This window comes from Gracilinanus agilis, chromosome 2, assembly GCF_016433145.1.
Source record: "Gracilinanus agilis isolate LMUSP501 chromosome 2, AgileGrace, whole genome shotgun sequence".
Taxonomy (NCBI): Eukaryota; Metazoa; Chordata; class Mammalia; order Didelphimorphia; family Didelphidae; genus Gracilinanus; species Gracilinanus agilis.
In genome coordinates, this window is record NC_058131.1 from 281,049,286 (window position 1) to 281,066,238 (window position 16,953).

At 44.7% G+C, this 16,953-nt stretch overlaps 1 protein-coding gene across 1 annotated transcript in view; it reads left to right on the top strand.

Moving 5' to 3' along the window:
• Positions 1-515: 515 nt before the first annotated feature.
• Positions 516-16,953, top strand: part of FIBCD1 (fibrinogen C domain containing 1) — a 49,143-nt gene continuing 32,705 nt past the window's right edge. Inside the window, exons 1-3 of the mRNA XM_044661321.1 lie at positions 516-992; positions 10,421-10,580; positions 11,447-11,583. Coding sequence (XP_044517256.1) covers positions 516-992; positions 10,421-10,580; positions 11,447-11,583 — 774 coding nt within the window. The remainder of the gene's footprint in view (positions 993-10,420; positions 10,581-11,446; positions 11,584-16,953) is intronic.

The window sequence follows — 16,953 nt, forward strand, 5'->3', positions numbered from 1 at the left end:
AAACGTGAGGCCCAGAGGGCAGATCTCTGCCCCAGATCACATAGAGAGTGCACAGCTGAGCTAAAAGTCAAATTTAAGTCCTCTGTGTCCAAACCCAGTGCTCTTTCCCCTGGAGTACAATGCCGCCCGGGTGTTTGCCAAAATTAAACTGGATGGTCCTTAAAGGCAAGGACTGCATCTCCCAGTTCCTGGTTATACTATAGATTAGAAGACGTATTCTCTGAAGTCTCCTTTCTCTTTCCACCAAATACCACCTAAGCAATTCCTCCCTTGCTGGAGGGCTATTGATCTTGCAATTAACAGAGTCAAGAAAGAGAATCTTTTTCTGATATTTTGGTTTGAGGGTCCAGAATTTCTACCTTGGTAACAAACTAGATGTGGAATGGCCAGGATGGAGCTGGGCAGGAAGAAAAAATTGGGAAGGGATGTTGCATGTCCTCATTTAGGACTGCCTGACGCCTCTCCTTCCCTCTCTGCCCTCCCGTGCCCCTTGTCCATCTTCCTTTCCATAGCGCATGAGCTGCGGTTACGTCCTGTGCACCGTGCTGCTGTCGGTGGCTGTGCTGCTGGCCGTGACGGTCACCGGGGCCATCTTCTTCATGAACCACTATCACACGCCGGTGACCGAGCCCCCACCCGTCATCAGCACCAACCCTGACGAAGACAACAGCGCCCTGGTTACCATCGAGAAGGCAGACAGCTCCCGCATCAACATCTTCATTGACCCGCGGTGCCCGGACCACGCCGACAATTTTGCCCGCCTGGAGGGTGCCCAGGCCTCTGTGCTTCGGGCCCTCACGGACCGAGAAACTGAGTTCAGGGCCGCTGGTGGTCGGGAGCAGGCTCTGCTGGCCACGCTGGCTGATGAGGTCCCCAAGCTTTTGGCCCAGGCCATCGAGCTCCAGGAGGACTGTGAGGGCCTGAAGAGGGGGCATGGCACTCTGGGCCAGGGGCTGAATGCCCTGCAGAACGAACAGGGCCGACTCATTCAGGTAGGAGGGAAAGCATGCCTAATAAATCGTCTTGTAAGGGACGCAGGAGTAGCCTTGGTGCCACTGCTCAGGGCCCCACGGCACCATGACCGAGTCACTTTCCGTCTCTGGGCCTGATTTTTTTTGCTTCTGTAAAAAAAGGGTTCTGACCTCTGACGTCCCCTCTGGCTATAAAATTCTTCTGTACCCATTGTATAGATAGAAAGGAAGGAAATATTTATGAAGCACCTACTGTGTGCCAGGTCTGTGCTAAGAGGTTTCCAAATAGTACCTCATTTTGATCTTCCCAACAACCCTAGGAGTTAAGTGCTATTATTTATCCCCATATTATAGATGGAGAAACTGAGGCAGGCGGGTTAAGTGACTTGCTTAGAGTCATATAGGCTAGTAAAAGTCTAAGGTTGGACTTAATCCACGTCTTCTGGACTCACAGCCCAGCATCCTATCCAATGTTCTACTTAACTCCTCCGAAAAGGGAGATACCAAATCCAGACCTCCTGATGGCCAATCTGGCACACTTGCCACCATATCATGTTGTCTCTTGGGCCACTGAATTCTGGTGACTAGGAAGCCCTGTGAGGTCTTTAGGCACTTGCCCCTCACCCTCCTACAGCCCCACATGGAGGCTGTTCTGTCTTTTTTTTTTTTGCCCCTCTACCCCTTGGACACAGACAGCAAAGATATACTAGAAGGTCTTATTACCTAACAATTGGTGGGCGATCAACTTAATTTCTCTCCCTAAACAAGCTGTGGCTGGAGAAATTATACTCATTCTGTCTGGAGTGGGTGAGAAGGGTGAGGGAGACCCAGTCTCTGAGCACGTTCAGAGGTTCCCACCTGTCACCAGCCCATTGGCTGGCCCTGGTCAGTGACTCTACGCCGCCGTTCCTTCTTTCTGAACACAGGTTTGCCTCACTTTACACATCAATTATGTTCCCCCAAAAAGTCATAGTTTGTTTGGTAAATCAGATCCTATTTTCCCTATTGACTCATATTCTGATCTCGGAGATGCTTTATCTTTATTTCTGGTGGACTGTCAGTTGGCAGTGGCCCCTAATGCTGTGAATCTTTTTATAATGCAAGTAATCACTCCCCAGTGTGTCAGCTTTGCAAGTTTGAATTTTCTTTCACGGACTTCCTTAAAGGGGACGCACTCGTAATGTGAACCCCCTACTTCAGAGCCCTGGCAGTGCATCAATACTTTCAGCTAAAATGGCACAGTTAATTCTCAGACTAATTAGATTCATGTTTACGCAATTAGTGTCAACTCTAATCATTTGTTAGTTTCAAAAGAGATTTCCCTAGTTTGGGTATTGGCAACTTTTTTTTTTTTTTAAACCTTTGCCTTCCATCTTAAAAATCAATACTGTGATTGGTTCCAAGGCAGAAGAGTGGTAGGGTGGGCAATGGGGATTAAGTGACTTGCCCAGGGTCACACAGCTGGGAACTGTCTGAGGCTAGATTTGAACCCCAAACCTCCCATCTCTAGACCTGGCTTTCAATCCAATGAGCCACCCAGCTGCTCCCCTGGCAACTTCTTTTTTTTATTTTAATTTTTAAATATTGTTCCATGTTTACATGATTTATTTTCTTTCCCTCCCCTGTTCCCTTCCCCCTCCCAGAGCCAACAAGCAATTCCACTGGATTGTACAAATGTTATCACTTGATACCTATTTCCATATTTTTCATTTTTGCTGTGGAGCTATTTTTTAAAACCTAAACCCCAAACACATACCTATATATACATGTGATAAGTGATGTCATATGTTTTGCATTTCTACTCCCATAGTTCTTTCTCACAATGTGGTTAGCATTCTTTCATAGAAGTCCTTCAGGAGTGTTCTGGTTTGTTGCATTGCTACTAGTAGCAAAATCCATTGAATCACTCCACAAGGTTTCAGTTTCTGTGTACAATGTTCTCTTGGTTCTGCTCACTTCACTCTGGAGGTTCATGGAGGTTCTTCCAGTTCATATAGAAATCTTCCAGTTCATCATTCCTCACAGCACGATAGTATTCCATCACCACCAGATACTACAATTTGTTTAGCCATTCCCCGATTAAAGGGCATCCCTTCATTTTCCAATTTTTGCCACCACAGAGTCCTTGGCAACTTCTTAAAGGAGAAATGACATTATTTTGTTTTATTCATTTGAAGAAAAGGAGAGAGGGGAGGGAAGGAGCATTTGTTCAGAACCTACTATGTGACAAGCACTGTGCTAAATACCCTCCAGATATTATCTCATTTGGTCCTCACAATAACCCTGAAAGGTAGGTGCTATTATTATTCTTATATTACAGTTGAGGCAAACAGGTTAAGCGACTTGCCTACATTCCCACAACAAATAATAATTCGAGGCTAGATTTGAACTCAGGTCTTCCTGACTCCAGGACCAGCACTCTATCCACTGCACCATCTAGCTGCATAATATATACTTTTTTTTTCACTTGGTATAAAATTTTACACTAACCTGATCTATATTTGTTTAAACATTACCAAAAAAAAAAAAAAAAAAAAACAAACCTTACCCTCTGTCTTAGAATCAATATTGTGTATTGGTTCCAAAGCAGAGAACTAGGCAGTAGGGATTAAGTGACTTGCCCAGGGTCACCCAGCTAAGGAAAATCTGAGGCCAGATTTGAACCCAGGACCTCATGTCTCTAAGCCAGGCTCTCCATCTACTAGCTGCCCTTCTTTATTTTATTTTCAGTATTTTGCCAATGTAGATACTTTTCCCCCTTGATGTAAAGTACAGCCACTCTTCTCTGTGGGTCACTGGGGCAAAAAAAAACCCTCATCGTTTATTGGTCAGCCTTCTAGTGGTGAGCCTCTCCACCCTTAACTAGCCTTGTCTGGAATGACAGACATCAAGTCCAAGACCAGGTTCCCACTCAGGCCTTTCCAACTTGCTACCAGTTTTTACCACCCCACCAGCAGCTCTAATGCACTGGAGACTTTGGTTATAGCCTTATTATTTTATTTAATTTATACAAATTAATATGCTAGGAAGACCAAATGAGTATGATCTCCAAAAGACCCTCATTCTAATTTGCATGCACTGTCTAGGAACTTGAAGGGGGTCTCTGAGGTGCTCCTGTAGTCTTCTGCCCCTCTCTCTCTGTCTCTCTCTCTTTCTCTCTGTCTCTGTCTCTGTCTCTCTCTGTCTCTCTGTCTCTGACTCTGTCTCTGTCTGTCTGTCTGTCTGTCTCTCTCTCAGGGGCAAAGGGTTGTGGGATCGTGTGCATCAGAGGAATTCAGAGTTAGAAGTCCATCTAGTCTGGGGAATTCTTAACCTTGAGTGTCAGGAACCCACTTTGGCAGTTTGGTGAAGCCTATGGACCCCTTCTCAAAATGTTTTTAAATGAAGAAAATAAATTTACAAAGGAAGACAGTTAAATCTAAACAGAGTTATCAGAATTTTAAACAAAGAAAAACTAATCATATTGATGGCTCCTAAGCGAAGAATCCATGGTGAATCTGACTGATTTTGTAAATGAGGAAACTATGGGCCAAGTGGATTCCTTCCCTACTCAGCCCTGAATTCTCCAGAGTATTCAGCCTGACTCTACTCCACTCCAAGGCCCACAGGCCCACAGGTTTCTGAACCAAAAAGGACATTAGTCATTACCTCTTTAGTCTAGTCCCCTCATTTTAGAGATGAGGAAACCAAAGCCCAAAAAGAGCCAACAGCTTGATGAAGCCAAGCCTAAGGATGAATTGCTTGCTCTGAGCATCTAAGGTCTCTGCCTTTTGATGAAATAAGTCATCATACAGATATAGACTCCACCCACTAATTTTTTTTTTTTTTGGCAAAAAAAACATGATCCTATATGGCTCACTGGCCCTTATTTACACACCTCTCCCTAGTTCATTAAGTCATTTCTGCTTGCCATAGAAAGGATTTGAATGTCGCAGGCATGTGTTAATTGTATATTTTCTGCCTTCTTGGTCGGGTCCCACCATCAGCCAGGATTTGACTTAAACTAACAATGGTAATTATCATCGACATTTACAAGTTTCTTTAAGGTCTGCAAATCATTTTATGTACCCAGCTCATTTAACCCCCAAATAACCTGGCCAGAAACACTACAGATATTTTTGTTTGGCCATTTCTTGGCCATATATGAGTGATTTCATTGGTCATAGAGAGTTCTGGTGAGGATCTTCCTTTAGCAACCCAGATCCACCATCTTCTCTGCAATTTATAGTCTTGGAGAGTTGTCTAAGACAGTAGAGGTAGTGTTCTGTTACTCCCATTTTACAGCTGGAGAAACTGGAAACAAGTGACTTGTTCAAGGTCACACAGTTAGTATCTCTTCCCTCCTGTTGCCAAGTCTTGTCATTTCTGCTTCTATCTTCACAACACTTCTCACAACTGATGCCTTCTCTTCACTCCCACAGCTACCACCCCAGTTCAGGTCCTCGTCACCCCTTTTCTAGACTATTGCAACAGTCTTCCAACTATTCTCCCTGCCTCCATTTTCTCTACGCTCTAATCTATCTTCTTTATAGCCCCCAAAGGGATTTTTCTAAAGCATAGATCTGACCATGTCTCTCCCTCCCTCCCCAACCACTGAATAACTCCAGAGACTCCCTATTACCTCCTGGTTCAAATATAAAGTTCTCTGTTTGGCATTTGAAACTTTCCGGAACCCTTTTCCTTCCCATATTTCTAGTCTTTCTACAATTAATTCTCCTCCATGAACTCCGAAATCTAGCAACACTGGCATATTTGTCACCATCTCCATTAGCACTGGCTTTCCCCCTTGCCCAGTATTCTAAACTCTTAGCTTCTTTGACTTCCTTCAAGACTGAATCCTAGGGGGCAGCTGGGTAGCTCAGTGGATTGAGAGTCAGGTCTAGAGAGGAGAGGTCCTAGGTTCAAATCTAGCCTTAGACACTTCCCAGCTGTGTGACCCTGGGCAAGTCACTTGACCCCCATTGCCTACCCTTACCGCTCTTCTGCCTTGGAGCCAATACAATATACAGAAGGTAAGGGTTTTAAAAAAATTAAAAAAAAAAAAAAAAGACTCAATCCTAGGGGCAGCTGGGTGGCTCAGTGGACAGAGAGCCAGGCCTGGACACAGGAGGTCCTGGGTTCAAATTTGGCCTCAGACACTTCCTAGTTGTATGACTCTGAACAAGGGTCACTTAGCTCCAACCACCTGGCCCTTACTGCTCTTCTGCCTTGAAACTGATATTTGGTATTGATTCTAAGACAGAAGGTAAGGGTTTAAAAAAAAAAAAAGAGGGGGGGGGGCAGCTGGGTAGCTCAGTGGATTGAGAGCCAGACCTAGAGATGGGAGGTCCTGGGTTCAAATCTGGCCTCAGACGCTTCCCAGCCGTGTGACCCTGGGCAAGTCACTTGACCCCCATTGCCCACCCTTACCACTCTTCCACCTAGGAGCCAATACACAGTATTGACTCTAAGACAGAAGGTAAGGATTAAAAAAAAAAAAAAAAAAAAAGACTGACTCCTAGCTTCTGTAGGAGGCCTTTCCCAGTCTCCGAAGCTGCCAGTGCCTTCCCATCTGAGATTAGCCTGCACCTATTCTGCATATATCTTGTTCATGCCTATTTACTTGCATTTTGTTCCTCCCCAAATGGGAGCTCCTTGAGGACGAGGCCTGGCTTTAGTTTTCTCCGCATGCCCAATCCCTTCGCCCAGTGCCTGGTACGTAGGAGGGCTTCATAAAGGCTCCAAACGCAGCACTCACAAAGTTCTGAGTTCATATTCCACCTCTGACATGTACGGTTTGTGTGACTTAATTTTTATGAGCCCCGGTTCCTTCATCAGCAAAATGGGTGGGGAGCACCCACGTCCCCGAATTCTTAGAAGATTGAAAAGAGATAAAGCATACGTGGACATTATTAAACTTCAAGGCCGCCATATGCACTCGATGTTATCCTTCCTAACAAAAGCCTCATTGACAGCCATGCTAATAGCCAGGTGCACTCATCCCAGAAAGTTGCTTTTCAGCCAACAGCCGGCCTCCTTGCCCACCATCCCCCAGCGATCCACTTGCAAAAGCAGCTGGCCAACTTTCGCAGCTTTTCCCAATTCGCTGGGCCTGAACTCTTGCCCTCTTCCTACGCCGCTCTCACCGCCGGTGTCTTCAGACGAGGCCAGTCTCAAAGATGTTGCCATGGAACACAATGAAGAATCTGGCTGCCTTCTTCCACTTCCTCCTCCCTTTCTTCCACATGGCTCGGTGTGTCCCCTAAATGCTAAGCACGGGGCTGAATAACCTCCTTCACTGAGGTTAAATCAGCGGGGGAATAGAAAGAATTGTCGTCTTATTGCCTTTGGACGAACTAGAGAAACGTTGAAAAAAAAAAATGTTCAAGCCCGAGTACATTTCTACTTCCCTTTCTCAAGTCAGCTATTATCTTCCAAATGACCGACACTGAGTCTGAAGATGTGGCAAGTTCTTCTTGAACTCTCCAGCAGACTCAGGTTTCATTGTGATTTCTTCTCCCTCCTTCAGGAAGGAGGTCTGAGCGTAGACTCTTGGTTTTGTCAAGTGTTTTCATAGCCTTCTCTGGCCAGAAGAATAGAGAACAAAAACCGGACCCCCTGAGTCTGTTCAATGCTACTCTCGGTCCTCCGTCTGGAAAGGAGCTTTAGAGACCGTCTAGGGGCAAACTCTGCTTCTCCCTTGTACAGAGGACGAAATTGAGTCCCAACGGGACAAAAAAGGACTCGCCCAAGGTCATTCGGTGTGAGTTAGAGACAGAGGCAAAGATATCTGAAGAAATGCCCTGGAAAGACCTTTTCTGTTGGCTAGGAATAACAGTAATCATCCTAGGACCGTGGGACCTTAGATGGGCAAGCACACTGGAAGTCTTCTAGGCTGTCTTTATCCTTCCGTTTCACAGGGGAGGAAGGGTTGAGTGAATTGTCCAAGGCGGAGGTAAAGAGGTAGACGGGCATCGTTCATAACAATAGTAATGGCTCAAAGGGGCAGCCAAGTGACTCGGTGGATAAAGTGCCAGACCTGGTGTAGGGAGGACGTGGGTTCAAATCTGCCTAGCTGTGTGACCCCATTTGCCTAGCTCTTGCCTTCTGTCCTAGAGTTGTCACTAGGACAGAAAGTAAGAATTTTAATAATAGTAACGGCTCACTGATGGAGCTATGGGATTATTTTCTTGCTGGGATTTCATTGGTTGGGTGAATTCCAGGGATGGAAATTCTTTCCATTTATACTGATAAGGTAAAACTTGCTCTTTTTAATTTTTTTAACCCTTGCTTTCCATCTTGGAATCTATATTGGTTCCAAGGCAGAAGAGTGGTAAGGGCGAGGCAATTCTCTCAACATTTATAAACCACCACATGGGTTGTTTATTACACCCAGGGTGGAATTACAGACAGAACCCCAAAATGATAACCGAGGGACCTTTACTCAGATTTTAGCCCTACCATTAATTTGTCATGGACATTTTGGCAAGTCCTTTCCACTATTTAGGCCTCAGTTTCTCTTTCTGTAACATGGGCATAAAAATGCTTGTCCCAGAGAGGAGAAGGGACCCATCCAAAGTCACACTGAGTTGGTAGAAAAGCCTCCTTCCTTGGAAAGTTGTGAGACTTCAATGATTTAATAAATGTGAAAACATTTTGAAAAGTTCAGAGGGCTAGACGGGAGGTCCTGGGTTCAAATCTGTCCTCAGAAACTTCCTAGCTGTGTGACCCTGGGCAAGTCACTTAATCTCTATTGCTTAGTCCTTACCACTTTTCTGCCTTGGAATGGATGCTTCATAACAATTCTAAGAAAGAAAGTAAGGGTTTAGGGGGGGGAAAAATGTAGTGTAGAGAAGAGGAAAGAGCCCTGACTCTGGAGTCAGAGGACCTCTGGTGCTTACTACCTGTGAGACCTGGGACAAATCACTTAGCCTTTCCAGGCCGAGGTTCCCTCATCTGTAAAATGAGGAGCTTAGGCTACATGATATCAGAAACCCCTTTTAAATAGGGAACTCAGGCTGGGTTTTTTCTGTTTTCTTGTACTGTCCTTAGTAAAGGGACTCAAGGGCACTGGGAATATCATATGGACATATTTCAACATGTTGATTTTCCTGGTATAATGTAAGTTCCTTGAGGGCAGAGACTTTTCCTTTTGCCTTAATCTCCAGTAACTAGCAAGATGGTATAGAGTAGGTACTTAATAAATGCTTCTTGGTTGATTAATTGGGGTAGAAAGTCTAGGAAGGAAGAGGAAAGCCACTGGCTCTTGTGCACTTGAACATTTATTAAGCACCTTCTTATTAAGGCACTCTTTTGGGTGCTTGGTTATAAAGATGAAAAAAGGGGGTTCAGCATCTGCCCTCAACAAGCTTATAGTCCAGTGATGGCAAACCTTTTAGAGACTGCATGCTGTGCCCTGCCCTCTCCAGACCTTGTGCCATCCCCCACCGAGTACCTGGCATGCCCTCCCCTTACCCCAATATAGGGAGGAAGTGCCCCCATTGGCTGCTGGACAGAGAGGTGGGGGGTGTGAAAAATGTCATTAGGTGGGGTGGAGAGGGGGAGGGGAGCAGCTCCACCCAAGTCCCTCTGCCTTTCTAGTAACAAACTCTGGGGAGAGGGGTGGTGGCTGAGTGTCCACAGAGAGTGTTCTCTGTGTGCCATCTTTGGTACCCATGCCATAGGTTTGCCATCACTGCTATAGTCTAGTGGAGGAATATGACATGGTTACAAATAAGTATGATACAAGGTAGCCTGATATAGGAGAAAGAGGACCAACCTCAGGATCAGAAGATGTAATTCTAATTAGTAGAATTTCTAATTCTACTCCTACTTTTCCCTGTATGACCTTGGGCAAATTAGTAACCCCCTCTGAGCTTCAATTTCCCCATCCACAAAATGAAGAGCCTTAGATCCTAGATAAATCTAAAAGAAAAGGAGAAAGGGAAGACCCAGACAGTGCTCTAAGAAAATGTGAGGAGGGATCAGATCCAGCATTGAGGTGGCACAATGGATAGTACACCAGACCTAGAGTGATGAAAAATTCATCTTCCCAAGTTCAAATCTGGCCTCAAACACCACCTCTGTGACCCTCCAGCAAGTCACTTAACCCTGTTGGTCTCAGTTTCCTCATCTGTAAAATAAGCTGGAGAAGAAAATGGCAAACCTCTCCAGTATTTTTGCCAAGAAAACCCCAAATGGGGGTCATGAAGAGTCAGAAACAATTGAAACAACTGAACAAAATCATAGGATCATTGGGTTTAGAGCTAGAAGGAATCATGGAGGTGTTCAAATCCTAGGATGAGATAACTGAGGTTCAGAGAAACTAAGATCACATAGACAGAGTCAGCTTTCAAACCCAGGTCCTCTGATTCCCCCGGCTGAGAGACTGTGTTGTGTCCTTCCTGCCTGCTCTTTTCCCAAGCTGACTGGGTCTCCTTCCTTCCCTCCTCACTGTGGGGCTGCTGCAGCTGCTCTCAGAGAGCCAGAGCAACATGGCCCACCTGGTGAGCTCCGTCAGCGACGTCCTGGACACTCTGCAGAAAGATCGAGGGGCCGGACGTCCTCGAATCAAGGCCGACCTGCAAAAAGTTCCCTCCAGAGGGGCCAGGCCACGGGGCTGCTCGAATGGTGAGTGAGCTGATTCTGTCGATGCCCATCAGGCCTCCTCTCCCCAATCTATACCCCACATTGGGCCGAGGGCAAATTGAAGGAAGGGATTGTCTTTTTGCCTTTCTGTGTATCCCTGGGGCTGAGTACGTGCCTGGCACATAGTAGGCATTTAATAAATGTTGACTGACTACTCATTCTGTTTTTTTTTTTAATTATTATTATAAAGATATTTTATTTTATCAATTACATGGAATAATAAATTTCTACATAATTTTACCAAGTTATATGATCCAAAGTGTCTCCCTTCTTCCCTTTCCTCCCTGCTCCCAGTGCTGGCAGATAATTTGATCTCAGTTATCCACGTATTATCATGCAAGACTTATTTCCACATTATTCATTTTTGTAAGTGAATAACCTTATAAAACCAAAACCCCAAAACCAAAACCCAAATAATCAAGTGAAAAATCACATGAGGTGATCTATATTCCAACTCCAGCAGTTCTTTCTCTGGAGGCGGAGAGCATTCTTTGTCCTAAGTCTCTCATAATTGTACTGGATCATGGTATTGCTGAGAGCAGCTAAGTGACTGCCCAGGGCTTCTTAGGGCTTCAAGTCTGTACCCAAGAATACTCAGTCTTGTCTTCTTGGTCTTACACACACACACACACACACACACACACACACACACACGCATGCACACCTGCCCCAAACCCCAGGACTGAAAGACTGACCCACAGGCAAATGGAGGCACAGACCCTAACGAGGTTTAGTTGCCTGCTAGAAAACAGAAAGGACTAGACAGGAAGCTGTGTCATAAAATTTCATCACTTGCCCAGCCATTTGTCTCCCTAGCCTAATGCTTCTGGCTCTATCTCCTCTTTCAGGTTCCCGCCCAAGAGATTGTCTGGACATCTATGCCAGTGGCCAGCAGGAAGATGGGATTTATTCTGTTTTCCCCACTCATTACCCCTCAGGCTTCCAGGTGTACTGCGACATGAGCACTGATGGAGGGGGATGGACGGTGAGTCCCCCTGCCCCACAGGCAAACTCTTCCAGACATAAACACTCTCTGGCTCCCTGTGGTCCATGAAGTGTCTGGGATATGACTAAGGAAGGTTTGCAGATAAATTCACAACATGCTAGCCTACGACCTTCTTTGACCAGCCCATCCTCCCTAAGGTAGTAAAAACAAGTATAACCCTTGAGTCAGAGATAAGAATCAATGTCCTTTTTACTCCCGGGGCATAACAAATTACTTGCCTTCAGTGGGTGGCTATTATTGTTAAGGAGATGAGCCTGTCCTTGTCCGTTTTCCAGATGCTCAGTAGAGGAAAGGAGGCTCACAGAAAGCACATTGGATCGTCAGTCAGTAATAAATAAACATTTATTAAGTGCCTATTATGTGCCAGGTCCTGTACAAAGAAAGGTGAAAAGACAGACACTGTTCTCGAATAGCTCACAGTCTAATGGGAGAGACAGCATACAAACAACTATTTACAAACAAACTAAACAGAATAAATTGGAGAAAATCAATAAAGGAAAGGCGCTAGAATTAAGAAGAATCAGGAAAGACTTCTTGTAGAAGGTGGGTTTTCAGATTGGACTTGAAGGAATCCAGGGAAGCTGGGAGGTAAAGATGAGGAGGGAGAGCATTCCTGGTACAAGGAACATTCAGGGAAAATGTCTTCAAGCACTGGGGTGTCATGTTCAAAAGAAAGCAAGGGAGTTAATGTTACTAGGTCTCAGGATGTGGCAGTAGAAGGTCTACAGTGATGGTGAACCTTTTAGAGACCAAGTGCCCAAACTGCAACCCTCATGCCACATGTAAGCCCCTGCCTTACCCCAGACAAGGGAGGGAGGAAGCACTCCCTTTGGGTTGCTGGTCAGAGGGGTGGGTGGTGGGAAAAATGTCCTCAAGTGTGGTGGAGAGGGGGAGGGAAGCAGCCCCCTGTGGCACTCGTGCCATAGGTTTGCCAACATAGATCTAGGGAGACTGTAAATGTGATGGGGCAGGTTATGAAGATCTTTACATTTTAAACAGAGGATTTGATTTTTGGTCCTCGAAGTAATAAGGAGCCATTGAAGTTTATTAAGTTGGGATGGAGGGTGATATGATCAGATCTATGCTTTAGGAAGATCACTTTGACAACTGAGTGAAAGATGGATTGGAGTGGGCAAAGATTTGTGGTAGGGAAACCTACCAACAGGTTATTGCAGTAGTCCAGGCTCAAGGTGAAGAAGGCCTGCATTAGGGTGATGGTAGTATCAAAGGAGAGAGAGGAGAGATATGTGAGAAATGCAACAGAAAGGGAATCAACAGGACTTGGCAACTGATAAGATATGGGCAGTGAAAGAACAAGGATAACACCTAAGTTGTGAGACAAAGGGACTAGGGGGAGAACACCCTCAACTATAATATAGGGAGCCATGAAGAGGAGATTTGTGGGGCTAGAGTTTGGAGAGAAGGAATAGAATGAATTCTGTTTTAACATGTTGAGTTGGGGTTTTTCTAAAAGCCTCATCATCTCCTGTCTTAGAATCAATACTGTGTATCAGGTTCAAAGCAAGAAAAGTGGTAAGGGCTAGGCAATGGAGGTTAAGTGACTTGCCCAGGGTCATACAGCTAGGAAGTGTGTGAGGACAGATTTGAACCCAGGACCTCCTTTCTCTAGGACATATTAAAATTTAAATGTCTGTAAGATATTCCATTACCAGTGGTTCCCAAACTTTTTTGGCCTACCGCCCCCTTTCCAGAAAAAATATTACTTAGCATCCCCTGTCACATACTATCACCGCCCCCTTACAGTTATTCACTGCCCCCAAATACACCTGTGGCCATCACCTCACCCCTGGATCGCTGCAGCACCCACCAGGGGGCGGTGGCGCCCACTTTGGGAATCACTGCATTAGACATATCGAATAGGCAGTTGGAGACATAAGGCTAGAGATCAACAAAGAAATTACAGCTAGCTAAGTAGATTTGGGAATCATCAATGTAGAGATGGGACTGGAATCATCTGATGATTCAACGAGTTCATGAGATCATTAGTTGAAATAATATAGAGGGAAAAAAATATGGTCTAGGAACAAGCCATGTGGGGGGACACCATGGTTAGTGGGAGTGACAGCAAGGGAGATGGAGAGAGTAGTCCATTAAGAAAAGAACTAGAAGCAATCAGTGTCATGAAAATCTAAAGAGAAGAGAGTGATTGACAGTGCCATGGACTGCAGAGAGGTCAAGAAGGGAGAAAAGCCCATTAGATTTGGCAACTATGAGATCATAAGTAACAGAGAGAGAAGTTTGGGTTGAATGATTAAGTCAGAAACCAAATTGAGAGTTAAGGAAAGAGCAAGAGTAAAAGCAATAGCAGGACCTATTGTAGACAGCCTTCTCAAAGAGTTCAACCATAAAAAGGAGAAAAGATATGAGAGGATAGCCAGAAGGGATGGATGGGTCAAGTTGGGGTTTTTTGAGGATGAGGAAGAAATGGGCATGTTTGTAAGCAGGAGGGAAGCAGCCAGTAGGCAGAGAGATGGAAAATTAGGGAGAAAATAGGGATGGCCAAGGGGGCAATCAGAATGGGATCATGTGTGCAGATGGAGGGGTTGGCCATGGCAAGGAGAAAATCAACCCCTGCGAGAGGTTGTGAGACAAGGGTAAAAGAGGAGACAGAGGCAGAAGGTATCTGAATGATATGAGATGAAGAGGAGAGGAGAAGAGGGAGCTTTCAGCAAACAGCTCCAATTTTGTCAGTAAAATATGAGGCAAGGTTCTCAACTGAGAAGGTATGGGGAGATGGAGAACCATGGAAGATTTGAGGAGGGATGATAAGGTTAGAAGAGCCACTATAGGCTAGGGCAGCTGGGTAGCTCAGTGAATTGAGAGTCAGGCCTAGAGACGGGAGATCCTAGGTTCAAATCTGACCTCAGACACTTCCCAGCTGTGTGACCCTGGGCAAGTCACTTGATCCCCACTGCCCACCCTTACCACTCTTCCACCAAGGAGTCAATAACCAGAAGTTAAGGGTTAATAAATAAGTAAATAAATAAATTATTAAAAAAAAAAAAAAAAGAAGAGTCACTATGGGGGGCAGCTGGGTAGCTCAGTGCATTGAGAGCCAGGCCTAGAGACAAGAGGTCCAAATCTGGCCTCAGACACATCCCAGCTGTGTGACCCTGGGCAAGTCACTTGACCCCCATTGCCTAGCCGTTACCACTCTTCTGCCTTGGAACCAATACACATTATTGACTCCAAGACGAAAGGTAAGGATTTTAAAGAAAAAAAAAAGAAGAAGAGCCACTATGAATAGTGGAATATTGAATTGATTAAGGAGCTGTAAAAGGATTGCCTTGCAGCAATGAGGGCTCTGTTGAGATTATGGAACATAAATTTGTGGTGGATCCAGTCAGAATGATTGGGTGATTCTAGTTTCTGTTCTAACACAGACTGCCAATATGACCTTGGGTAAATCATTTTCTTTCTCTTGGCCTTCATCATCTGTAAAGTGAGGGAGGAGTAGAGTAGGTGACATTTAAGGTCCCTTCTACCTCTAAATTCTAGGAGACTTTTTTCTTCCTTTTCTTTCTTTCTCTCTCTCTTTCTCTCCCTCTTAATTTCTAGGAGTAGCTAGGTGGCTCAGTGCATTGAGAACCAGGCTCAGAGACAGGAGATCCTGGGTTCAAATCTGGCCTCAATCACTTCCCAGCTATGTGACCCTGGGCAAACCACGTAACCCCCATTGCCCAGCCCTTACTGCTCTTCTGCCTTGGAGCCAATACACAGCATTGATTCTAAGACAGAAAGTAAGGGGTTTGAAGGAAAAAACAAAACCTTGCCTTCTATCTTAGTAGCAATTCTAAGACAAAAGAGTGAGGGGTGGGCAATCAGGGTTAAGTGACTTGCTCAAGGACACACAGCTAAGAAGTGTCTGTGGCCAGATTTGAACTCAAGGAGGCCTTTCCATGGTTTGGGGCCTGGAACCCTTCCAAAGATGTGCCCCCTCTATTCCCACCAATCTAAACCTACCACAATAGAGATCAAGCACCTTCAGGAAGCAAGGCACAGGCCATAGCTTCTATAAAGGGAGAACAAATGGATTTGCAGGATCCTAGGAGCCAAAGGAGATCTTGGGGTTCATTGTATCCAAACCTTTCATTGTACAGATGAAGAAACTGAGGCTAAGGGAAGGGAAGTAACTTGCTCCTGATCGCATAGCTAGTAAATAGCAACAACAGAGTTTTTAACTCCAAATTTAGTATTCTTTTCTATCTACTTCCCAGCCTCCCAGAGTCTAAGCTGGCCCAAAGTTAGTACCATTGAGTTCCTCGTAACCTGTGGTAATAGATTCCACAGTATAAACAAACCTTATTCTCTCTGTCTTTAAAATTCTCATGAGCATCCTTGAGTGTATGACTCTGGTGTTTTCCTGATGAGAGGCTACTTCTGATTTCCTCAGGGCTAGAGGCTGCAGGGGTTGTGGGGGAAGATGGAGAAAGAGAGACAATCAAGAGGAGGGAAAGTACCAACCACTAATGGATTGTGTATGGGTGTTTGGATCAAGAGGTTAGTTGCTGATAAGGGCTATGGGGCAGGACTATGGGTTAAAAGACCAGGTTATTATATTCTCAATTAAAGCCTGAATTTTAAAAGAACTTTTTAAAAGAATTTTCTGTATTTTAATTTTTTTAATTTATAATTTTAAAATAATTTTGCTATAATTTCTCTCAATGGTGCAAATGTACTTTAACTACAAATCATTATTAGCAGATATTATAATTCTATTTTTCAAAAAAAATTTAACTCTTAGTTTCCATCTTAGAACCAATACTAAGTATTGGTTCCAAGGCAGAAGAGTGGTAAGGGCTAGGCAAGGGGGGTTAGGTGACTTGCCCAGGGTCACATAGCTAGGAAGTATCTAAGGCCAGATTTGAACCTAGGACCTCCCATCTCTAGGCCTGGCTCTCTATCCCCTGAACCACCCAGCTGCCCCCTACAATTCTATTTTAAAAATAAAAATGTTCCTCTTACTCTCTCTAGTGTCTACAAATATACTGTGTCAACGGACACAACTCTCCCATTTCAACTAGGATACTAAGTAAGGCATGGAAAGGGACATGTGAGATGTAGCTAGGTGGCTCAATGAATAGAGAGCCACTCCTGGAAATGAGAAGTCCTGGGTACAAATCTGGCCTCAGATTTTCCCTAGCTGGGTGACCCTGGGCAAGTCACTTAATCCTCATTATTGCCTAGCCCTTATTGCTCTTCTGCCTTGGAGCCAATATAGATTAGAATATTTGGAACATGTATTGATTCTATGACCAAAGGTAAAGGTTAAAAAAGGAAAGGGAAGGAAAGGAAAGGAAAGGAAAGGAAAGGAAAGGAAAGGAAAGG